Genomic DNA, 27359 nt, shown 5'->3' with positions numbered 1-27359 from the left:
AAGGACAGTCTGCTTTTGAAAGTTTGAAGTTGCTAGAACAATTTTAAATAGATTGAAATATTTCAGCATATAGAAATTAAACTGTTTTAAATTAGAAAAAATAAATTACTACTATAAGAATGTTAGAAAGATAAAGCTTTTTTAAAAATAGTAAAAATAGTTTTATTTATTATTAAAAATAAAGTAAGTTTAAATTATAACAAATTTATTTAATGTCCAAATTTCCACTTACTTTCCATTGTTGCATTTTTATAGCAATAACAATGATAATCACTACAGACACCATTTTCTGGAAAAAAGTTTATTTTCATAAGACAAATTTTTATGTTAAAACAACATATGATATTAATCCTAAATCATAAAAAAAATTTTTAAAGTATAACTGGAAAATAAAACAATTTGTTATAAGAAGTCACTGTAATATTCATTTCAAAATTTTTGTAGTAACTATAATACTATCTTTGAAACTATCTCAGTTCATTTAAAATATGTTTTGTTAGTATGTATTAAAAATTTCATCTTTATCTGTATGATGTAATTTTTTTCAAAAAAATGTAGATAAAGCTTACATAGCTTGCTTATGTTGTATGATATTTAAAGCTTTCTGTTCGATGGTATTTTCATCAATAAGAATTTGTTTCTGATTGTTCTCTTCAATTCTTATGCTATTATTAACATCTATTCCATGTGAATTAATAACAGATTATTTTGTGATTTTTCTTCCAGAAATCTGATCTGTTTAAGCATTATATACTTCTTATTTGAGCAAATATTGTATACTGTGAACTCAATGATTCCATATATGTGCCACAGATGCATTTATACCATACTGCAGAATTGCAGTATGCAGAATGACTGGCATGCAGGTTTATCCAGGGGAGACCATGAAATCAAATATTTTAATATGGTAAAAACTGGCATGCTGGTGCTGGTTTATCCCAGGGAAATGCTGGCATGCCAATTTAAGTGAGGTTATATATCCCTCTCCAGACGGCATATTAAACAAAAAAAGAACTAGTTTTTACTCTAAAACTGAAACTGTCAGCATTACATCAAAAACTACAATTATATGTTCAATTTCTTCATTTTGTCTTCTTTCTAATGATGTAATGATGTTTTTGGCCCTGTTTACATGCCTGCTTCAGGTTTTACACATTCAAACTGAACCATTTACTGAGTATTCCAAAATTGGAATGTTTCTTTAAAAGAATTTAAAAGTCAGAGATATTTACAATTTATTATTTGTGTTATTTTTACCTTAAATTATATGTACTGTATTTACTGTTTAAGTTTATCGAAATGGATATTCTTTAGGGTTTGGGAATAAATTAATTCACTTTCTCTTATTTCTAATGGGGAAAAATGATTGAGACTTCAAACAATTAGAGTTCAAAAGACTCCTGGAACGAATTAAATTCCAAGCATTAGGCCCTACTGTACTCTATCCTTTAGATATCCACATAAAAAGAAATCTGATGAAATTAAGCCTGATATTGATGTGACCACAAGTCTTTACAAATGATGCAATGGTAATGAAAAAAAAAAAACTGATCCAAATTTCACAAAACTTCAAACAAGTTCATACTTGATGGTATAGTCAGTGTGATGAGAGATTGCACGTGGTCAATAGTAACTGTGCCTATTATAGAGGAGATAGGGTGATAGGATAGGATAGTTCTGTGGTAATTTTGATACACATACAAATACTTATGCTATATGAGAAAAACATAATTTACACTTCATGCCAGGAATGTTACAGAAGAGAAACCACACTAAAACAGTGTTAAAAACACATATTTTAATAAAAATTGCAAGTACTTTCAATGACTTACAGTCATCACCATCAGGCAATAAAATCAAATGCAATTTTTAAACTTAAGAAAAGAACAGAACATGAAACAGTCTTTTTTTAAGAACGTGAAGGTATGTGACTGATTTACAAAATATTTATAAAGTTAAAACAAACTAATATAAATAAGGTATACATGAAATTATTGACAAAAATGGAAAATTCCCAAGTGTAAAATTTTTGTGTGAGCATCTACGGGCTGAATTATTTAAATAATGATATCCACAAATAAAGTATATCAATGGTAGAGGAATTACACAATGATAAGGACAAGATATAAAGATTTTCCCATAAGAACAAAGTTCTTTTGTCATAGTACCACCTGTAAGGTCGGCGACAGGTGGGGATAAGTTAATCCCGTGTCAGGATGAACCATAGGGACGTTTGCATGTGGGTGTGGCAGAGGAGGCAAATGATGACAAGTGTTTTACATAAGAAAACCCATTTATTGGATAACATATATGCTTACATCCACAATTGACAGTCCACTTCTCTACAGTCCTTCGGAGTGGCAAGGATTTCCCTTCTGTCGAAGCCCCGGGGCGGACAAGATGAGATCGCTGGACAGCTGCTCGCAGAGGTGCTGAGGCGTCCTACGTTGTTGGCGGCGACACAACACAACACTGGTCATGGCTCTTTGCGGGATGCGGAGGAGACTCTCTCCGACCTTGGAGATTCAGATTTTTATAGTTCTTCGCTCGCTATTCCAATTTCCGATTGGTCCCTCATCTCCTTTCCCGTTTTCCGATTGGTCTCTCCTTTGTTTCTAGGCGAAACTTGGGATGACCCGGGTCATGGGAAAGGTCCGATTCGGAGTGTCCATCTGGCGCCTTTTTGACCATTGTGTTCGGAGATTGTTGATAAATTTACAAGACTCGAACTCATAATTTAGCCCGTTAATTGCGATTTCTGTCATCTAGGAACTTTTACGATTCAAGCGCGATGTTTTTCTAGCTATTAAAACTGTTCCCCCTTCCAAAGTTGTCTTCTTAGATCGACTATTTATGAGCACTCGAGTCAGAATTTTACCTATTTATGAGCTTTTGTGTCATAATTCTATTTATTTATGGGCTTTCGTGTCAGAATTCTACCCTTCCGTTTGACATAGACGGATCGCTTTTAACACGTGTTTCGGCACGTGTTCCGACACTCGTTTACATTTTGCGTCGCGATGTCTAGATCAAGAGTTTTTTTCTTTCTCTCTCTCTCTCTCTTTTCTATATAATCTATTGTTATGATTTAAATGCAAGAATTTCGTGATTTACGGACCTCGTCTGCAACCTCACACACCTCATTAACCTAGTATGAACCCAAAGCAGTACATAGACATGCTTTAGTACTCTTTTTGAGAGCTCAGTTATAGGACTATTATTTGCAAACACAATCTTGATGCTCAAACACAAACTTGCAACATTCTAGCAGAGGTAAACCCTCGATTTTTCGTGTAAGATAATAGTGTCCCTATCGTTACATAACAATCTATGTAAAGTTGGCTGGGGAACAATTGGTAAAATAAAGCCATGAGTTCTAAAGACATAAGCTAGGCGTAAAGATAAAGAACCCACCAAAGGAACTGGGAGATGAACACTGCAGCAACTGTGTTTATTCAAAGGAATGTTTGTAGATATATTGACTTTCTGATGTGGCTGAAGAAATACCTATACTTGACTGGGGAATACCCTGCCCTGTGGACTGTGAGAGAAATAATCTGCTATAATTTGTTCTTAGTTCAGTGTACCTATGCTTGGGTGGACAGAACTAAGAACACTATGTATAAGCCAAAATGACAGAATTTACAAAGAATAGAAGACAGCGGCAGTGACAATGTGTGGCAACATACCAGCCTTGTGATGGACAGAAAACATATACCCAGCAGGTAATCTGTACATGGATAAGTCTAACAAGGGTATCTTTTCACTTTGTTCTTGCTTGATAGAAAATTTTATTGTAAAAGAGACAGAAAATAACATGTCTATAAAGACATACAACTCTTCCTCAGTATTATCTCATGTGAGCAAGACATCACCTACATAATGGAGATTTAAGAGCGGGTAGCAAATATCCAGTGGGGAACTAAAATCTATAAACTCAACATTCCTCATGATGAGTTCCACAAGAGTGGCAGAGAGGGGAGAGCACCATGGGCTCTTCTCCTTCTGCCACTCTTGTAAATGGTACTGTTAAATTGAAAGTAATTGTTCTCTGTTATAAGAAAACGCCAATTCCTGTGGAATGAAGTAACCAGCCTTAAGGAGTAAATCATTTCATTTTTGTCCAATTTTGTCAATAATTTTGTGTATACCTTATTTTTATTAGTTTGTTTTAACTTTACAAATATTTGGTAAATCAGGCACTTGCTATATGAGTTTTATCAGTTATAATAAGTCATTTTTCCTTGAAAAGAGCATTTGCGTAAACAAAATTAAACCTAGATTATAATTGGAAAAGTAGAGAAAGGCCAGAAAGATGATCTATGGATTTAATAGTCAAGTACATTTCTATAAACACATTTATATCTAATAGAAAGTTTATATGAGTCCTGAAAACAGGTTTAAAAAAATCAGTAGTGAAAAGTTTTGATACAGAGAGTACTATCCCATCCTGTCACTCTAGCTCCCCTAAAATAGGCACAGTTAGTATTACCAAGTGCAATCTCTCATCATGCTGATTATACATTGTTGGGAAATTTTTTCTTCAAAATCTTCACTCATCATTAGTAAGATTTTGTAATAATCCTTCCAAAAATGTATTCTTTGTTTTGGATTAAGCACAACACTTGACATAATCATGTTTTACATTTTCCAGTTGATAAGATATGGTTATCCCATCCATGTTGATTTGTTCAAAACACTTCAATGTCATCACAAATCTAAATCAATGACGACACACTCACATTTTCAACGTGTCAAGAAATAATTTTCAAAATGTAAGTAAGGAAACTTTTTGTACACCCTGTATAATAATTACTTTGTTCAACATATTCAACTGACAAACTATTAGTTATTAAAAAAAACAAAAAAACATGAATTTAAAGCCAAAGTCTTTTTTCTAAACTGACACAATTTTCAAAATAAATGTCCCAAACAACAATTTGCTAAAACTTTTCATCGGGTCCACAGAACATCCATTTTGAAAGGATACTCAGTCGTTTTTATTAGAACAATGTACACAATTGAAAACTGTACGAATGGGCTGAACAACAAATGCATTAAGTAGAGAGAGAAAGATTAACAGACTGGAAATAACTGAGTCAGAAAAATAATGATTAAATGTTTTATCAAACTTATAATATCAGTGATTTCATTTGATTTAGAATTATTTTGAATTTGGATTTGTCTGTATGAATCTACATATACAGAACTAGAATTCCTTAATATAGATTGACAGATAGAAATTTTTTTAAATGGTAAAAGCATGAATCAAAGATTTACTTTGAAGACCTCAATGAATGTTCTTTCACTTTTGCTCTTGTGGTAAGATCTGTGGTAAGATCTTGTTATATATGCTAAAAATAACTTGTAAATTTAAAAAAATAAGTAAGTAGAATAAATATTCATTAAGCAAATTATATATTTACAGTTTAATAGTTAATTATGGTGCATTCTGTGCAATGTTAAAAAATAAAAATACTTTCAATTAACTTACTTGTACAAATATCAGAATCCTGAATAAAAGCAACTTTTCCATGAATATTATATTTACAGTCATTCCAAGAAATGATGTTTCCCAAAAAACCACAAGACCCTTTTATTTCTTTAATTTCACTATAAGATAGCACATGATCCCAAACATTGAACTATAGGTAAATTTTAAAAAATCATCATCAAAAAAATATTAAAGTTTATATAGTAAAAGTTTTAATGGGAAACAAACAATTAATTTTACTTAAAATAAATGATGACCTATTAGTAACAGGCAGAAGACCAATAAAATCAACTAAAACTCAGTCATGGAGTAGAAACTCAAACTGAATAGGAGTTTTGAGAATGCTGATTATAATGATTCTTACTTAACTTATGAATAGCTCATGTGTTTTTTTAATGTATGCTATCCATTTTAAGAAATCTATTTATACTGCAGATTAAATGTTTTTTCACACTAATAACATATAATCTTCTGATCAAAAGCCTAAATGTCTAATTAAGATATGTCATTTCATGATTTGAACTAAAATAAAACAGAATTGCTGAGTAATTTAAAAACAAAATAGTCACAAATTTTTTGTAAGTTTGGCCATTAGGTATTTACATTACATACTATTAAAAAATATATGAAAACATTATTATAGTAGTGTCTATGTTGTGTTCATTAGTACCTAGTGAGATAAAGAAGAAACATTAATTAGACCTAGGTCTCCTGTATTGAGTGCCTTTTTAACCTCAAACCCATGGACATAACCACTTATCTTCCATATTTTAAATGAGAATGTTGTTTGTACTGGCTTAACAAATGGTTTGAAGAGGGACATTTCTTGATTAGGTAAAACTATCTCTGCATTTTACCAATGAGCCACTGCTTTTTTGTAAGCTAACAGTTGTTCTGCCAATGTTATGTTTACATTTAAATTTTCAAATTGCCTCTAGTATACTAACTTTATACTATCTGATTTATACTATCTGAAAACTTTTTATAAATATTTCCTACTTAGCACTTTGTTATCTGCCCAGTAGCAGATTATGTTTCTTTGAGGCTCTAGGTGCCATTTTGTCATAAGGCCAGTTAGACTTGGTATGCTAGTCAGATATTGTGAAAAACTGGTTATACTCATATAACTGGTTGCATGACAAAAGAATAAAGATTACACAAAAGCTTACATAGACTTGATTAACAGAAGGTCAGCACTAGAAAGGGGTTGAATACAATGAGGTCACTATGACCAACAGTTCCTCAAGGGGTTAAAAGCACCACCAACTTTTATTATGCAATGGAAAACTTTGCAAAAATTGCCATGACACAATGTGACATACACAACAATATTATATTTATCAAAAACTTCAATTGTTGATTCCAAAGCCATTAGGTAAAAGTGTTTTTTTTTTATATTAAAAAGACAATAAAATCATTAATTTATGAGTTTTATCACTGTTCTTACTGAGGTGAGAAATATACTTTTTAAATATTTGCTTAATTTTTAGAAGCATATTATCTTTGTGCTATGTAATTTTTAAGGTCCCTTGAGATGAAAGGCCCTAGGTGTACACCTAGTGTGCCTATTGGGTAATGTGATGTTCATCGCAAAAGGAGATATATATGTTGGAATCAACGATCAAAATTATTGTCAAATGTTATACGACATTGTTACATACAATGCAGTGTGTCACAATGTTTTGTAAACATTCTTCCGTTACATAATAAAAGGTTGGTGGCGCTGTTGACCCCTTGGGGACAGTGACCTCATTCCACACTCTCTTTCCAGCACTGACCTTCCGTGAGTCAAGACATTGTAATCTTTGTGTGTTCTTTGTTTCTTTGTTGTATAACCAGTTACATGAGTCTAACTAGTTTTTACTAATCTCTCTGACAAGCAACATCAAGTCTAACAATATATACAGTATATATATTTCATGTTCATCATGAAATAAAGAACCAATATCTTTATTTTGTGATGAACATGGTTCTACAGATTCCAACTCTTTTTCAGTCCACAGATTTAAGGAATTTGTACAGAGTTTTGGTACCAACAAAACTTGATTAAACAATAGGGAAAACCACAATCAATATTAGGTTTGCAACAATCAATATCAATTCATGCCTCCAGGACCACAACAAAAAAAATATGATTAATTCTAAGGCCTTAATCTAATTAAATACTAAATAAAAACAAGAAAAATAGACGTAGAAATGAATAAGAAAGAAGTTCATAAGAAAGTGGGGACCCGTGGCTTAAGCATGGTCCTGAAATATGGTGACACTCTTGATCCCAGTTTCTTACACAAAAGAAACAATATATATCTTGTCCTTCCTGCAAGGATCTCTTTGGTATTATCTGTTAGTCTCGATTTTCTCTCTTTGCTATACCTTAACTCAGACTCCTGAGAGCTTCTCCTAGCCTCCAGTCATTGCCAATACATGGCCTGGAGAGCTACTTATTCACCTCCTCTTGCTCAGACATCCAGCCAAAAAGTGCCTTGTTCTCCTCAGCTTAGCTTTTAAGGCTTCTTCTACTTCTATTGTTCTGTATATGAGTCACCAGTACCCAAGGGGAAAGAGTTAAAAAGGAACATTCTAGAAAGATGAAAGACAAAAGAACAAAGAAGAAAGAAAGAAATTTATACTAAATTAAAATAAAAATATATACAAAATATGGTGTATGGCCACAGTAATTCACCAGCATATCTGCCTGTCAAAGTTTATCAATCTTCTGTACACACCACTATTTTGGTCCTTCTTTAGTGGAGTCTTTTCATTCCTGACAAGACTGAACACAGTAAGGAGTCAGAATGTCATAATTTTCTTTTTATCTTGTTCTTTAAAGAGTGGTCACAATGCTTCTGACTGGCATCTGTTCCTGTCACTTTTAACAAATGTAGCATTGTTGGTTTCTGAAGACTTTTTTACTAATTTTTTTTATATGTTGCTATTAAACTGTCTTTAATCATTACTATACATTGGTTTAATAATTTAACAAACTGACATATCAGTTTGTAGGTTACAACTTTTATATAACAGTATACTGATATTTGCAACACAATAAAACAATTCTTAAATTTAGACAGCCAACACTTCTCTCTAATGCATAAAAAGTAGTTAAAAATAAACAAACCCTTTAGGTTTACTCCTAAGACTTGCAAAAAAGCAGGACTTAGGATTGAAAGCATTTGTTTTATCTTAATTTTCTCACATTTGTGTTAATTTTTCCATTCTGCTGGGAAATAACATAAGATTAGTATGTTTCTTTTTAATTACCTTCCCCATTTTCTGGAAGATTGGAATTTAAAAAAAAATAGTTTCTGCAGTAAAAGGATTTATCTCATAGTAAATGTTGAAATCAGTCATTGAATGATCAAATGTTTGCTTCTGATTGGATGAAGAATATCTTTTTTTAATAGCAATAATTTTAATAATAATTATACTTACTTGAGTTATCTCTCCCAAAAATGATTCTACAGCACTAAATGCTCCACCAATGCTATCTTGCTCTTGTCCAAGTACAAAATATCCACTCCAAAAGGGCCTACCAATGGCCATTCCTGATCCTTTTAATTTAACCATATCATCCCAATAAAGAAACCAATCACCTGTTTGACTATCCCATGTAATAGCACAATGATGCCAATCTTCATCCCTATAAAATAGCAATTGTATTAGAAACAAACTAAAGAGAAATATAGTAACGATCTGAATCTTTTATTATTTCATAAAAAAAACAACAAAATAAATCATTCTTTCTTCGAAAAAATAATTTTAGCATTACATGGAAATATTTTAATTAATCAAAAATCAAAAGTAGGAAATGTATGAGTTTTGTTTTGTTTTCCTTTTGCTTATTCAATTAATATTTTATACCAGAGGAAAATAAATGCTTGTTTATTCTTTCAAATTGGCATAATTTAATAAAAAATTCAATAGTCATATTTATTTTACAAATTATAATATAAATACCACTGGTATTTATATTATAATTTGTAAAATATTTGTATTTTTTAAAATAATTTTTGTATGTTTTTAATAATCTAGCATATATCATAAAGTAAATAAATAATAAAAATATAGTATGGTATAATATGTAAAATGTCTATCAGATATATTATATATTTGACAGACATATTTGGTTGCTAAAGCATTCAGTAATTAAAATAACTCTTAATAAAATATTTTTACAAAAATTGTAAAACAAAAAAAAAAAAGAAGTAATTAATTATCTATATATATAATCAAGACGAGTTGATGATAATAATAATAATAATAATAACTCTCCCGGGGTCACCACCTGGTCGTGGTGGGAGAGCCCAGTAATTTTACTGATCCATAGGGCAATGCAGGCTGGAGCACAAGCTCCTGGTAGGGACACCCATGCCAGTAAGGTCTATGGGGAGAAATGAAGCTAAGAGTGATCACACACCCACATTCTGTGGAGATATGTATCATGGTAGTAACCAGATCTAAATGTGATACCGGCTTGAACGTCGCCCGGGTTAACAAGGTCTGTGTTCGTGAGTTAGGCAGAGGCTCACGTTCGAAAAATAGGCCACAGTCTCCCTTGGTTACCGGTGGCGAAAGCAGCACCGGCCCAAGCATGGCTACTGCAATGCCCTCAACAGATGTGAGGAACCAACCCAGCCTTGGTGTTTCTGTGGCAATGCATCTACAGACCACAAAGGCTGGAAAACCACGCCAACGGATGAAATGGACAGTAGAAATGAACGAGTTTATCATCCGTACTTACTACACGATCACAAAACTCGAAACAAACATGACAGCATACAGACAAGAACTACACCATAGATTCACACAACAGTATCCTCATCTCACTGTCACCGAACAAAGGGTTGTTGATCAAAAAAGAACAATTATACACAACAACCTTATCCCACAAACAACACTTGAACTTATCAAACAACAGGTTGCTGATCAAATACATCAACAGACAGAAACATCTAACATTAATGAAGATCATGTAACCTGTCAGGATAATCCAGCAACAAGCATTGATAATAACACACATACAACAATTACCACTAATGATACTACAGACACTTCCTCATCCATCACTGATAACATAGACATGGATTTAGTTAATACGCCTCTCATATATATTTCAGGAAACACTCACTAAATATACAGGTACAGATCCCACACAAAGACCACGAATACAAAAAATCAACACGTCAAAGGAAGTAGGAAAAACACTAAATTATGTAAACACTCACTTACTACCACACTACATTCATTCAATTTCTACACTCTCAGACATTCATACATTAGTTTATGCTGGGGCAGTCACAGTAGTGACACACCATGAACTGAAAGTACAATCACAGACAAATACACAGAAAACGCAATTCTATTACAAGCCTGCCTGGCAGAGAAGAATAGAAACACAAATAAATGACATTAGACAGCAATTAGGCAGGCTGACACAATACACTAAAAACAACATATCACCCAAATTAAGGAAACAGCTCAAAAACATTTTCAAGAAAATAAAAACACACACAAAACATGAACGTCACAACACACGCATTACAGAATACATTGATACACTAAAACAACAACTTGCTGCCAAAGCACGTAGACTCAAACGATACAAAACATGTACACTACGAAAACAACAAAATAAATTATTTACAAACAATGAAAAACTCTTTTACAGACAAATTAATAACAAAGCAAACACTGATACACAGCACAGTGGCACACCAACAGAAGAAGAACTCACAACATATTGGTCTTCTCTTTGGTCCAGTGCTGTCACGCACAATGCTGAAGCAGGCTGGATCGAGGAGGAGAACAGAAACTTGCACAACATACCAACTATGCCCTGTGCTGAAATAAGCATACACGATTTCCAATACACTGTTAACAGAACACACAACTGGAAGACACCTGGTGTAGACAACATTCACAATTTCTGGTACAAAAAGTTTACATCACTGCACCAGGAACTAGCTAAACACCTAACACACATCATCATCAATCCACAAGACATGCCAAATTTTCTTACTCAGGGCATCACCTACATGAAACCTAAAAACAACAATACCACAGACCCCACACAATACAGACCAATTACATGTCTTCCAACACTCTACAAATTATTGACATCCTGTATCGCAAACAAAATATACAAACATGTTGAAGAACACGACATTCTAACGGAACAACAAAAAGGTTGCCATAGAAATCACAGGGGATGCAAAGAACAGTTACTCATAGATTCAGTCATTCTACGGCAAGCACACAAACAACACAGAAACATACACATGGCATATATAGACTACAGAAAAGCATTCGACAGTGTTCCACACAGTTGGCTGCTACATATTCTACACATGTACAAAATACATCCATCACTCATTACATTCTTTCAAAACACTATGCAGCACTGGAGAACAACACTACATCTCAGGGTTCATAACACTTCCATACAAACAAACCAAATTTTTATTAGGCGAGGAATTTTTCAAGGAGATTCCTTGAGTCCTCTCTGGTTCTGCTTAGCCCTGAACCCATTATCAAACATGTTAAACAACACGCAATATGGTTACAATATCAGACATGAAAAAACAACACAGTTTACACTGTCACATCTCATGTACATGGATGACATAAAACTTTATGCATCCACACAAAAACAACTTCATCAACTCCTACAAATCACACATTCATACACCAAGGACATACAAATGGAATTTGGCCTAGATAAATGCAAAACAGTTCACATAGAAAAAGGAATCCTGAAGAAAGAAGATTTTGCACTTGGAAATGGAGATGTTATTGAATCCATGAAAGAGGCGAGTTCTGTAAGTATTTAGGATTCCAACAGGCCAAACTAACAGAACATACACAAATAAAGCAAAGATTAATTAAAGAATACCAAAGTAGGTTAAATGCTATTCTCAGAACACAGTTAAATGCAAAACACACAGTTAAAGCAATAAACACATATGTCATTCCAGTACTCACATATTCTTTTGGAGTTATACATTGGACTCACACAGATCTTGAGCAACTCCAAAGGAAAACAAGAACAACACTTACTAAGCATAAACAACATCATCCTAAATCTGCCACAGAAAGATTAACCCTTCCACGTAAAGATGGCGGACGTGGCCTGATTGACATAGTTAACCTTCACTACAAACAAATACAGTCACTGCGAGAGTTTTTCTACAAGTAAACAAGAAACATCACAATTACATAAAGCAGTAACTCTAGCAGACTCAAATAACACACCATTAAACTTACACTCACATCATATGGACACGACACAACATATAAAAAGCATAGACACCATTAAGCAATCGTGGGCTCGAAAGGCACTCCATGGCAGGCATCCTTATGATCTGGCCCAGGATTTTGTTGACAAAACTGCGTCAAACAGCTGGTTAGCTCGGGGATGCCTCTTTGGGGAGACGGAAGGATTCATGATTGCCATACAGGATCAGGTCATAAATACTAAAAACTACAGAAAACACATACTCAAAGATGCAACACTCACAAATGACACATGCAGAAAATGTCACATCATGCCAGAAACTATACAACAAGCTCTTGGCACAGACAGATTATTTACACAGACATAATCAAGTAGCAAATATAATACACCAAGAGCTTGCAAAGAAACACAAATTAGTAGACATCCATGAACCATACTACAGATACATTCCACAGACAGTATTGGAAAACAACACGCACAAAATGTACTACGACAGAGCCATAATCACAGATAAAACAATTTACCACAACAGACCAGACATCACACTCATTGACAAACACAATAAAATCACATACATTATAGACATATCCATTCCAAACACTCACAATTTACAAAACGCATGCACTGAAAAAATTAGCAAGTACACAGAACTCGCCCAGGAAATAAGGCATCTGTGGAGGATGGATAGGGTGCTTATTGTACTGTACCTGTTGTTCTCTCCTCTACAGGTGTCATACCACACACACTACACAAAAGCCTGGGCACATTAGAATTGAATAGAAACATATACATCACACTACAGAAGGCCACTATATTGAATACATGTCATATTGTGAGAAAATTCCTGAATACAGACACACACACTGATACACTTCTTTAATTTCTGTTTTGGATACTGTAGTGCTACGCGACTATTGTGTTTGATTTATGTATTGTTTTGTGATTTTTGTATTCCGTTAACCGTGTCGGGTTTTCACCATGTATCGCGTTATGCAGCTACGCTCTGCCAATTGGTTTACCCTGTGTCACGTGATAGAGAAATTCCCCGGATGGAGGGAGGTATAAAAGAAATGTACGAACTGAGAAGGCACCCTTTTTTTCGTACGACTGGAGCTTCGAACGTTTGGACAGACACGATATCAGGAAGACAAAGGAAGGACCGTTAATGAGAAGGGTCATCGATTCTGCGCCAGGAAGACGGAGGTACACGTTGGATAATTATCGTGAGGTTACATACTCATTTTTTTTGAGCGTTAATTTTTCTCCAATTGTCGGAAAGACAGAAAATCTTGTAATTAATTAATCGTATGATTAACCTTTGTAATATATAGATATAAGTAAATTGATTCTCGGTGTATATATATAAATAAACGTGTTAATTTCCTGTAAATTTCTTTGTGAAGTCCTCATTTTATACCCATATCACAGAAATAATATACCTCGGTATATTAGATTTCTACAATACTATGCCTTGACTTTGGTCCGGCATAATACACAGCCACCGGTGTTAACCGAGTGTATCTCACTTAACCCAACATAATAATAATAATCAGCGCAGAGCCCAAACGGTTAGGAGTTGAAAGTTGAAATTTGGTACACAGTTAGGGTACGTCACGAAAACGCACACTAAGAAGGGATTTTTTCGAAATTCTTCTCCACGGGGGAGAGGACGGGATTAAAGCTTCTATATACATTATCGAGACGTGCCTAAACGGTTAGGAGTTGAAAGTTGAAATTTGGTACGCAGTTAGAGTATGTTAAGAGAACGCACACTAAGAAGGGATTTTTCGAAATTCCTTCCCACAGGGGAGAGGGACAGGATTAAGTCTTAAAACTTTCATCAACAATGGAAGTGTTAAGTAACAATGGAAGTGTGAAGCAACAATGGAAGTGTGAAGTAATAATGGAAGTATCAACAATGGAAGTGTGAAGTAATAATGGAAGTGTCAACAATGGAAGTGTGAAGTAATAATGGAAGTGTCAACAATGGAAATGTTAACAATGGAGGTGTTACGTAACAATGGAAATTTTAAGAGCCAAACGGTTAAGAGTTAAAAGTTGAAATTTGGTATATAGTTACAGTACGTCACAAAAACGCACACTAAGAAGGGATTTTTCGAAATTTCTCCCCACGGGGAGAGGGACAGGATTAATGCTTAACACTTCCATCAACAATGAAAGTGTTACGTAACAATAAAGAGTGTTAAGAGAAAGCGACGTGCAAGACGCAGATGGAGAAAAAACGGGCGTTGGAGAAAAAAAAAAAGAAAAGAGTAATATGTTAGAACATATTCAATTTTCAAATTTAAACAGATTAGTTCGGTTTTTCTCGACTTTTCTTCTTTAGAACATTCGATGAAAATCGAACGATATAATGAGAACACATCGTGAAAATCAAACAATATTACAATATTCGATTTTCAAATTCGACCTTTCTTTAGAAATACTTAGTTTGTTGATGAAATTACTCTTTTTCTTCTGTGACTATAACGTAATAATCTTAATCTTCGCTATCGTTACTTTTGCCCGAGCAACGCCGGGCCTACCTGCTAGTTTATATATACAGTCAAACCTGTTTTTATGCGGGGGATAGGGACCGCATTAAAAAAAACGCATTAAAAAAATCTCACGAAACTTCACGAATGGCTGTAAATAATAGTTTTCGCAACACAATTAAAAAATATTTTTTTATGCGGTCAACAGGGACTGCATAAAAAAAGTCTCACATAGAAAATAACTCAAAACCGTACGAAATAGAATTTATTGACAACAGATGTCAGCACTTGACTGCATCGTCTGGTCTATCGTCTGTTTTACATATTTTTGTCCAGGTGGTGTTTTGTTGACTTAAAAAGTAAATTATTTCATTTTTCGCATATTCATGCAATAATATTACTATAATAAGTGCATTTATGCTATAATAAGTTTATTTAGCTATAATAAGTCAACGTAAGACATGACGAATCGCACGAGACTAGTCGCCAACTATACCGCACAAATTAAAAATTCGCATTAAAAAAATCGCACAAATAAAATCGCACATAAAAAGAGCGCATAAAAACAGGTTTGACTGTATATTTTAAAACTTCAATTATTATAAATAAATGAATGTCTCGTCCAGCACACATTATCAAAATCATATTTCTGAAGTAGTCAATATAGATATTCTAGAGCAGTAATGACAACCTTTTCTGGCAAATAAACAACTTCTTGTTTGTCATCATTTTGTCAAGGTAAGGCAGCTCAATGAACCACAGAGCAATGCTAGTAGAGCATCAGTGTGTGAGAGTCTGCAATTAATTAAAATTAATACGAGATTAATTTAGAAAGTGGAAAAACCCCAGTTTTCCCCACCCCTTCATATTTCCATCACACATGGATATGAGAAATAAACAGGCAATTGAATAACCGTATTGTAGTGCTACGCCACTATTGTTGTTTTATCTGTTTTTTTCTGTTTTTCTTTCTTCCATGTATATGTATTTTCTTTTACTTTGTGTCGGGTGTTACTACTTGTATGGTAATTCGCGCTGTGTATCCGTTTTGTGCCTTGGTGGAACCTTTTCTATGTGGACTCTGTGTGAGCCTGTTGATTGGGCATGTAGTGTGTCATGTGTGGGGAAATGTATTTTCAGATGGTGGGAGGTATAAATTGTGATGTTAGCACCTAACAAGGACCTTTTTTCCCTTTCCTTTTTCGTTGGGTTGTCTTTGGTTACCTTGCCTAGGAACTGTTTTCGTAAGAGGTAAGGTACTATGATGGAGATCGTGGTCAAGTTGGTGAATAACAAAGGGATTGATCGAAAAGTCTGAGGGAATCCACATCCATCCATTAAGACTGAGAGGATTCAGCCAAGATTATGCTAAAAACATGTGAAGGAGTACCAGTTGTTGTTATTCAGACTATTATTTTTAATCAATATTAACCACGACCCTGTATAGAAGGTATTTGTGATTAGTGGGTGTTCTGAACATGAGTTGGAGCAATGCTTGTGTAAAGTCATGAGAGGTTAAGGTCATTGTATGTGAATGTGTTGATTGTGTGTAGAGATATATGTATATATGTAACGTAATATTGCTTTGAGGTTATCATGTTACATGTATCGGTGTGTTTCAGTTGTTAAGTGTACTTTCATTTTTGTTTTTATATATATGCATGTGACCACTTTATTTTCCTATGGTTATATTAAATAGTTTTTGTGTCTTAACCACATGAGTCTGGTATGTTGTTAAGTCCTCAATTTATTACCCATTCTACATACTCTGTATATTATGATATGCCTGGGTTACTACATTATAAATCAACAATTATCACGATGTTTGGATTTAGCGAAACTTGACCAAACATCTAGTTATTAATGATGGGAAACTGTCAAACGGATAAAATTGAGGTAAGAAGAGTCCCAACACCTCAATGGTGACATCCAAGAACTTCAAATTTGTTGCCTTAAATGGTAAAATGATTCAGACCATGTGGTGAAGGGGGCCACGTCTTTTTCTCCCCCCCTCGCCATGTGGTGGGTCCAACTCGGTGGAGAGGAGTTGTGTAATTCTAGATTGTAACCGAGGGTGGGAGATTTATTGGAGGGTGTGTCTCTGGGAGAAGTTAGAATGGAAGTGGAGAGAGGATGAAGAAGAAGCAAAGTAGTGGTCATGGGTAAAAAGTGCATGGTGAAAATAGTCGGAAAGCCAGAAAGTAAAGACTGTGCAATTAGGTCTGCGGGAAGATTTCGTTTTCAAACTGTTTTCTGTCCAATGAGAAGTAAAAGAAGAGGTACACTTTAAACTCATTGTTGGTATGTTTTATGTCTGTGCATTCTGGGAATTCTGTAGCATATTATTTGTCGGGAGAATTGTGTGTTAATGCTATTCGGTAGATTGGGTTGTCGGGCTCCATACATTCCTGTGTGTTTCCCTGGATGTATTGTATGTTTCAAGGAAAAACTAAAGCGTTACCTTGTTAATTTGGATAGTTGTCGTTGTCTAGTCCCTACTGAGATAAATGGATTCCCCCTTCCAAGTGTCTGCTCTATCAAGCACGCTTGTTATCATTTTGTCCCATCAAAGAAATCACTAAAATTCTCTGTGTTGACTTGTTTGTACTTTCTATAATATCACAGTGTCACATTCTTGGCATGATACTAGCTTGGACATCAACCGGATAAACAAAGTCCACATTTGAAAAATCTGCTGGTCTTTCTAGGTCACCAGTGATAAATGCAGCAGTGGCCAAGTATGGCTACTGCATCACAATTAATTTTATATGCATACACAATAGATAACATGTAACAATTCAAAAGTGCTTAAATGGAAATCCAACTACTGATGTCAAGGCTGGAAAAAATCACACCAATAGATACAATAGATTCAAGGAATAACAAGAAAAACATTTTAAATAAAAAAGTCCTGAAAAAGGGAGACTTTTCAGGCAGAAGTGGAGACATCATTGAATCCGTAGATGAGAGTGTGGTCTGTACATATTTAAGACTGCAACAGGACATGCTTACAGAACATGCACATATAAAAAAAACTAATTCAATGCAAAATGCATGACATGTTTAAAGCAATAAATATATGTCATCCTTGTACTCATATTCATTTGGAGTTATATATTGAAATTGTTCTAATTGTGTGTGTGTGTCCATGTGCCCAAAGAAAAACACAAACAACATTATCGAAGCATAACAACACCATCCTAAATCTACATAAAGAGAGAAAATAAGATTTCAAAGATAACATATCTTTACAACAAACAAATACAGACTGCAAGAATATTTCTATAAAAAACAAAAAATATCACAAACATAAAAAGTTGTAACTCTGGCAAATAAAAACAATGCACTATTAAACCTATAGCATATTGACATAGATATATAACAATATATTAAAGACAGCCACATTCAAGTAGTCTTGGGCTCAAAACAAGCTCCTCGGTAGACATCCAGATGATCTTAGCCTGGCAAGCTTTGACAAAACTGTATGAAACTGCTGGCTGGTTCAGGTAAAAATTAGAGAAAACAATTTTAAAAGATCTGATAGCATTTGTAGGAAATGTGATATCATATGATATCATATTTGAAACTATACAATACAGTGATACTTCATATTTCAAACGACTGTAACTTTGAATACTTCAGAGTTTGAATGTTAAATTCGATAAAAATTTGCCTTGGAGTTTGAACTGTATGGACTGTGAAAAAACACATTTGAAGTGTAAATGCAATCTGTTGTGCACCAGAGTCATCCCTCACTCTCATGTTAAGTTCATATGTTTTCAGTGCTTTTTCGTTTTATTTTTGGCATGTTATATATATTGTGTTATTCATCAATTTCTAATAATTTCTTCTTACAGGTTTTCTTTCATAGAATGTTTTTGTATCCTTTAGTGGTGCATCTTCCTCATAAATTACAATTTTTTTTTACTGTTTGTATGATGTTTTATCCTTTCCAAAACTCATAAAACATAATATGTCTGATTTGCTTTTTATCCAAAGACATTTCAACTTGATTTTTATTCAAACAAATTGTGAAGTAAAAAGTTTAAAATAAGCTTTTAAACAAAAGATACTGTGTTAAATTTTCCAACTGTTATAATTAAATCCACATCTGTGTTAAGAAATGATAGCTGTTAAAAATACACAAAATCTTTCTGTTCAACCCAATATAATCTTTACTTATTAACCATGGCATCTGAGAAGTGGGTGTAATGATGTCTAAGAAAAAGGATGTAATATTGATGATGGAGATGAAAAAGGAAGTTATTGCAAAGCATGAAAGTGGTAAATGTGTGGCAGATCTAGTGGCCATGTTTAAGATGCTGAAGTTGCCAAAGTCAACAATGTGTTACCAGTAAACACAATTTTCATTTTATTGTACAGTACTTACACATTTTATTTATTTCTTGCGAAGACACAATGCAGTGACAGTAGATTTAAAACACTAGGCAAATTTTCATCCTTTATTCGGTTTATCAAAAATTTCATCCTTTATCCAACCGAATAAAGGATGAAAATTTGCCCAGTGTTTTAAATCTACTGCACTGCATTGTGTCTTCGCAAGAAAGAACACATAAAACACAATTTCCTCAAGATAAAACCAATTTTATTTATTGTTTTCATGTTTTAGTTTATTATTAGGGTTTTTATTTGTGTTATTTTTACCTCAAATTATGAAAATTTGCTGTTTTAAGTTTATCAAAATGGGTATTGTTCAGGGTCCAGAAATAGATTAATTCAATTTCAATTATTTCTAAGAAGAAAAATTGATTCTGATTTCATATGACTCGAAGTTCAAATGGCCTCAAGAAATCAAGTAAATTTGAAGTATGAGGCACCACTGTATATCCCAAAATGGTGTGGCTGTATGCCATTTTATATTTTAAGTTTAGTTAGTAGTCTTTAGCATATTTCCCGTGTTATTTGTTCTGTGTAAAGAACAAATAACACGGGAAATATACTAAAGACTACTAACTTAACTTAAAATAATCTCAGGACTGAGGAAAGATAATTGAAGTGCAATTTTGCAATTCCACATGGTCTGTTACAACAACAGCAAGACTTTTTTGGGAAATAAGTAATCTTGGGATTTTTGTATGCATCATGATACTTTGTAATTATCCAATAGATGACTGCATTTTGGATTATTGCTGGGATATCTACCCTAGAGTTGGCATCCATTACCGATCCTGTAAATAGTTATATCATGCAAAGTACATTGTGTTTTTAAAATCTATTGCACATGTTTCTTTTTTATGGGTGTTTGCCTTAGTAGGTTAACAATAAACCCTTTCATATCTTACAATAGATTGCAAGGTTTTAGCATATACAGAAGATTAATAATGACATAACAAAAGTCACAAACATGATGTATCAAAACCTAGGATATGAAAATTATTATTCTCTCACCTATCATTAGAAAACAATAAAAACAAAATATATAATGACCAAGTGAATGATCATAATCATGAAAATAATCTATCAAAACAGACCAGACATGTACATATATCCATTCAAAATACCCACAACAAACAAAAAATAAACACTACATGTACACTGAAAAAGTTATTGAATATTCAGAACTTATGCATAAAATGGATAAGGTACTTATTGTGCCTGTAATCCTTTTATGCATTATGAAAATGTTTTGAAACATTAAGTCTTAACAATAAATAGCACATACATTACATTACAGAAAGCAGACATACTAAATACATGTCATATAGTCAAAAAATTCTTAAAATACAGATACAAGCACTAACAGCAGATAAACATAATAGCTTTTTCAGTAGATATACCTTGATCATGATCTGGCATAGTGTTATTTACCAGTATGAACTGAGTAGATCAATAACTGATCAATAACAGTAATAACTTATTATTATTAAAAGATGATAAAAAGAAAAGATTATAAATTTACTTAGTTGCATCAATATCTGTATAAAATTTTTCTCCATGTAAATAAAACAGAAATTTATGGACATCAATCAAGGTGAGAGCATTTTCAACTTCCTTCTTTGTATTCAAATCTTTATAGCTGTAGGAGATAGGTGTGCCCCTGTTGTTCTCTTGACTAAATAAAGATCTCATCCAGAATGAAACAGTAATTGCATACAATGGCTTTTTATTATATATTTTTACATAGTTAGTTGTTATTTCTGATGTAAACTGCAATCCAAAATTAGTTGATATATCTAAAAAAGTTTAAGATACTTTATATTATTTGATAAATATATACACAGAGTGCACCAGAAACACCTGACTATTTTTAAATTTTAATTGGCAGGACATGGTGGCTATTTACAAAATGTTATTTTCAAGAAATAACAGTGATACACATTCATTTTCCATTAACAAAAAATGTATCTGTGCAAAGCAATAAATACTTATTTGCCTACTTATTGGCCTAAACTATTATTTTAGGCAGTTTTTATTTCTGACAGTTTTTAGAAATAAAAACTGTCAGATGTTTCTGGAATACCCTGTATTTATGAAACTTAAGATAAATTCATTAAATATACTAAAATTTATTTATTATTTATATAATATTTTGTATAAAATATAAATTTTAACTATAGAATCGAATAATAAAAATTATATTACTAATTATATTTAAAAAAATTGTTTCTATATAGTTTTTTCTAGTTTTAATAAATACTATAATCCCACACATTTTATAACACTTAAAATCTATAAATAGGCCCTATTAGTAAATAATAGTTATATTCTTATAGTCAAAATCTTTCATATTTTAAAGAAGCAATCACAAATAATTTTCTAGTTTAAGATTTTAAGTCACTGTGAAAATAACATGAAAAATCTTTTTAGGTTAGATTTTTTATATCTGTAAACAAAGATATTTACCATAATTTCAAAATATAAATCACAATATTTACCCTTTTTATCTTCACAATTCTGCCCTTGAAACATAGCTGGACACATACAAGTGTAATTTAAAATTTCATCAATACATATTCCCCCATTTAAACAAGGCTGATCATTACAATCATCATCATTGATTTCGCAATATTTTCCACTAAAACCACTCGTACAGTTGCATTCAAATTCATTAACTTTTTCAATACAGTTTCCACCATTAAGACATTGCACTGAATCACAATGATTTATTTTATTTTCACAATATTTTCCATTATATTCTTTAGGACAGCAACACCTAAAACCCTATTGAAAAATAATACATTTTTGTTGAATATAAATTAAAATGAATGAATAATGTTAAATGAATTAAATTTATTTTTTATGATTGTATTTATATATTACATCAGCTTGATCAAAACATGTTCCTCCATTTTGGCAAGGATTAGATGCACAGTCATAATAATTAATATCACATATTTTTCCGGTAAAGCCTTTTGGACACTTGCATACAAAACTGTTAATTCCATCAACACACGTACCTCCATTTAAGCAATTATCTGTAAAATGTATTGCAGAAAATTTAATTTCATTTACATATTCATCTTAAAATTAAAAATAATACAAAATATAGTTATTATATTATTCTGAAATAAAACATATCATTTCCGCTTAAATAATGTATATTGTAAATGTCAATTGACCATAATTTCAAGTAGATAACCCATGATGGCATGTATCTCACAGTAAATTGCAAAAATAATAACCCCCCCCACTATATACTCCATATCTTGGAGTAACTGTTGAAAATAGGATAATTACCAGTACGTAGTTTAGAAGTTACCACATCAAGCATTAAAATAGTGATTTACTAACAAAAATAAAACAGAAAAAGCCTTGTAGATATACATAAACAACCAAACCCAAATATTTTATAATGATCATATTACTCTCCAGATTATTTTGACAAAATTGTACACTCTGGTCCTTTCAGGATATCTAGAGTCATGGGGCCTGTAAATGTAAAAATTGAAAATTGTGAGACAGTCTCCAGGGCTATTGTGCATATTGATAGAATAAAGCCCTATTTCTCGAATGGAAAGGAGGCTAAAGCCAGGGTGCCGAACTGCCTAACCCGGTTATTGTGAAGGAAGAGGAGCCCGAGGAGCCCGACATCCCATTCTTTAAAAGATCACAGATACCCCAGGAGTGTATCCCTCACCAAACTGATCGTGTTACATGGAGGAGAAAAGCAAGGAGAGCAACACAGCTTATCCTCGGAATAGGGTGAATCCCCATTATGATCTCAGAAACAGAATGGTCCCTGACTTCAGGCAACTCCACCATGGCCATAAACAATAATATTTACATATTTATTTTTTTTTGGTGGGGTCATATGTACCTTAAGTTTTTTCCTGCCCCCCTTCGCCACGTGGTGGGTCCGACTCAGTGGAGAGGAGTTGTGTAAATCTGGGTGTGTAACCGAAGGTGGGAGATTTATTGGAGGGTGTGTCTCGGAGAGAAGTTAGAATGGAAGTGGAGAGAGAAGGAAGAATCAGTAGGGAAGAGTGTGGTGTGTGAAAGTGAGTGAAAAAATAGTTGGGAAGTCAGAAAGTAAAGACTGTGCAACCAGGTCAGTGGGAAGATTTCATTTTCAAACTGTTTCCTGTCCAATAAGAAGTAAAAGAAGAGGTACACTGTAATGTGTTGTATTAGAAATATTAAAATGTAAATTATTAGTGAGTCCGCCAGGTGGCGATCGTTGCTGATGCATCATGGGAACGGTACCTGAGCGCTCACTTTGATTGTAACGACAAGGCAATAAACATAACATGGCGCAGTCGACAAACGTTTAGAAAAAAAAGAAGATTCTCCGGTACTGGATTCGACATGTCCACGTTTCAAAATCTTCCTCCTCCCAAACCGATGTTGGTTGAAGGTGACTTGGGAGCGAATTGGAAGAAATTCAAGAAAAGTTATCTACTTTATTCGACGGCGACCGAACTCACGACAAAGAACAATGAAACTCAAGCCGCCATCTTGCTCCATTGTTTGGGGGAAGAAGCTCTAGAAATTTTTGAAACATTAGAACTTAATGAAGAAGAAGTGAAACAACCGAATGTAATTTTAGAAAAACTCGAGTCGTATTTTATTCCGAAAAGCAACCAAAGTGTTGAGAGTCACAAGTTCAATACTCGTGTGCAAGGACCGAGCGAAGCCTTTGACGATTTTGTAGCAGACCTACGTAAGCTATCGATAAATTGTGAGTTTGGAAATTTACGGGATCGACTATTAAGAGATAGAATTGTGAGTGGTATTCGTGATCAGAAGGTAAAGGAACGTCTACTACGAGAAACGGAGCTATCATTAACAAAGGCAATCGACATATGCAGAGCTGCTGAACAGACAGAGAGCCACATTAAACTCTTGTCGAATCACCCGAAGAATATAGAAGTCAACGTGGTAAAACGAAAATCAAGAGAACGTCTCAGTGAATCACGTGATCAGGAAAATAGGTCTAGTGCAGAAACAAAGAACCATCGGACAGAGAACAATTGGCGTGGATATCGAAGACCGGAAAATAAGTTCCAAGGAAGACAACGGAATTGTGGGAGATGTGGTTATAGACATAATAAACCGAACTGTCCAGCAATGGGCAAACAATGTAATAAATGCAAGGAATACAATCATTTTGCGAAAGTGTGTCGAAATAACATGATAAATGTACTGGAAATGGCGCCAGAGAGTACAAACGACTACGTATTGGCGTCACTGGAAAGCAGAGGTAAGAACCTTGATCTAGACTGGTCAGAGACTTTAAGAATTTTAGACTGTGATAAAAGTGTTAGTTTTAAGATAGATACTGGTGCACACGTCAATGTAATCCCCGCATATATTTTTGAGACTCTTAATCTAAGAAGATTGCTAAAGAAAACGAATATTATGATTTCAAATTACGGCGGAAATAGATTAATGGTGTTAGGAGCGTGTGATTTAACAGTACGAACTAAGGATAAGGTTAAGGAACTTTTGAATTTTATAATAGTCAAGACAGCTGACCAAGCAGCACCTATTTTAGGACTCGAGAGTATTAAAAAACTAAATTTACTGCAGAGAAATCGAAATATTTTAGAAATAAAAACGGAAAGTGATTATTTTACTAAATACAGTAATGTATTTGAAGGCATAGGCAGGATCAAAATAAAACCCTGTGAATTTAAATTAAAGGATGACTACAAGGCTGTGGTAGTTCCTACACGCCGAGTACCATTTAACTTAATGAATCCACTAAAGAAAGAATTAATGAGAATGATAAATGATGGAATTATATGCAGCATAGATGAACCGACAGAGTTTGTAAACCCAATCGTCCTAGTTCGCAAACCTGATGGATCCCTGAGAATATGTTTAGATCCACAGAATTTGAATCACTCGATAATGAGAGAACACTTTGAAATACCGACCTTTGAAGAAATCACAAGGGATATGGCAGGTTCCAAATTTTTCTCTATCCTCGATGCAAACAAGGGATTTTGGCAGATTGAACTGGCAGATAGCTCATCAAAATTAACAACCTTTAGTACACCTTTTGGGAGATATAGGTTTCTGCGACTACCCTTTGGATTGACAAATGCTCCTGAGATCTTTCACAAAACATTTACAGAAATTTTTGCTCATATTGAAGGAGTCAAGATTTACATTGATGATCTTATCATTCATGCAAAGGACACAGAAGAACATGACAGAATCTTAGAATTGGTTCTGAAGACAGCAGAAGAGAAAGGGGTTAGGTTCAATAAGGATAAGTGCAAATTTAAACTAAAGGAAGTCAAATATGTGGGACATATCTTGTCAGAAGACGGTATTAGAATTGATCCAGATAAAGTTGAAGCAATCAAACGCATCCCAAAGCCAACTGGTTTAAAAGAACTTAATCGATTCATGGGCATGATAAATTATGTGGCAAAATTTATACCAAATTTAGCTAGTCATACTGCAAAATTAAGGACTCTACTGAAACAGGATTGTTTGTGGCAGTGGACTGATCAACATGATAAGGAATTTCTGAAGCTAAAGAATCTTTTGAGCAGCACCCCAGTCTTACAATTTTATGATAAAGATAAACCACTAGTACTGTCAGTGGATAGTTCAAAAGATGGAATGGGAGCTGTACTACTTCAGGAAGGTGCTCCGGTGGCTTATGCATCAAAGACTCTCACGGAGACCCAGAAAAATTATGCACAAATTGAAAAAGAGGCACTGGCAATAGTGTTTGGCTGTCAGCGTTTTCACCAGTATGTGTATGGTCGTGAAATTACAGTTGAGAGTGACCATAGACCACTAGAGGCAATTTTTCAAAAGCCACTAAATAAATGCCCACTACGCCTTCAGAGATTAAGGATAACCTTACAAAATTATAATTTTAGAGTAAAATACAGACCAGGATCACAACTTGTGTTGGCTGATGCTCTTTCTCGAGCTAGCTATATGGACAGGAATTTTGATGTGATGGAATCTGATGTTGAAGCTCAAGTTAACCTTATCAATTACTGTAGCATTACTCCAAAGAAATTTGAAAAGCTTCGTCATGAAACAAAAAGAGATAGAGAGTTACAGTCACTGATTAACATAATAAAGGGAGGTTGGCCAGAACAGAAAAACATGATAGATCCACTAGTCAAACCATATTGGAAGTTTCGTGAAGACCTGAGTGAAGTGAGAGGCATAGTATGTAAAGGTGAACAATTAGTTATTCCCAAGAGCATGAGAGCAGAGACAATTGATAGACTACACTATAATCACATGGGAATCAATAAAACATTATGGAGAGCAAAAGAACATGTTTTTTGGCCTTTCATGGAAAAAGAAATAATTGATGTTGTAAGGAACTGTCCAGCATGCCTAAAGTATCAAAATTCAAATCCAAAAGAAACACTTATTAACAGAGAACTTGCCACAAGACCATGGGAAATTGTCACCACTGATATCTGCCATTTATTTGGTAAAGATTATCTATTAGTAGTAGACACATTTTCACGATTCCCAGAAGTTTATTGTATGAACCAAAACACCACTCATTCCAAAATAGTTGAAACCATGAAATCAATATTTTCCAGACATGGCAAGCCAGAAGTTGTATACTCGGGTAATGATACCCAGTTTGTGAACAAACACTTCCAACAATTTCTAGAAGACTGGGAAATTACACACAAGACGAGCTCTCCACGAAACCCTCAGTCCAATGGTTTCATTGAACGGC

The 27359-nt window shown here is 33.8% G+C and overlaps 1 protein-coding gene across 1 annotated transcript in view; it reads right to left on the bottom strand.

The window, feature by feature from the left end:
• LOC136985251 (sushi, von Willebrand factor type A, EGF and pentraxin domain-containing protein 1-like) overlaps positions 1–27359 on the bottom strand; it is a 170256-nt gene that overhangs the window by 60038 nt on the left and 82859 nt on the right. Inside the window, 6 exon segments of the mRNA XM_067282503.1 lie at positions 233–289; positions 5495–5645; positions 8927–9134; positions 21144–21417; positions 22120–22405; positions 22505–22659. Of these exon segments, the coding sequence (XP_067138604.1) occupies positions 233–289; positions 5495–5645; positions 8927–9134; positions 21144–21417; positions 22120–22405; positions 22505–22659 (1131 nt within the window).

The sequence above is a fragment of the Centruroides vittatus genome, unplaced genomic scaffold, assembly GCF_030686945.1.
Source record: "Centruroides vittatus isolate TY-2023 unplaced genomic scaffold, ASM3068694v2 contig_956, whole genome shotgun sequence".
NCBI classification, from domain to species: domain Eukaryota; kingdom Metazoa; phylum Arthropoda; class Arachnida; order Scorpiones; family Buthidae; genus Centruroides; species Centruroides vittatus.
The sequence above is the reverse complement of the archived record's forward strand: the minus strand, read 5'-3'. Positions and strand labels throughout refer to the sequence as shown.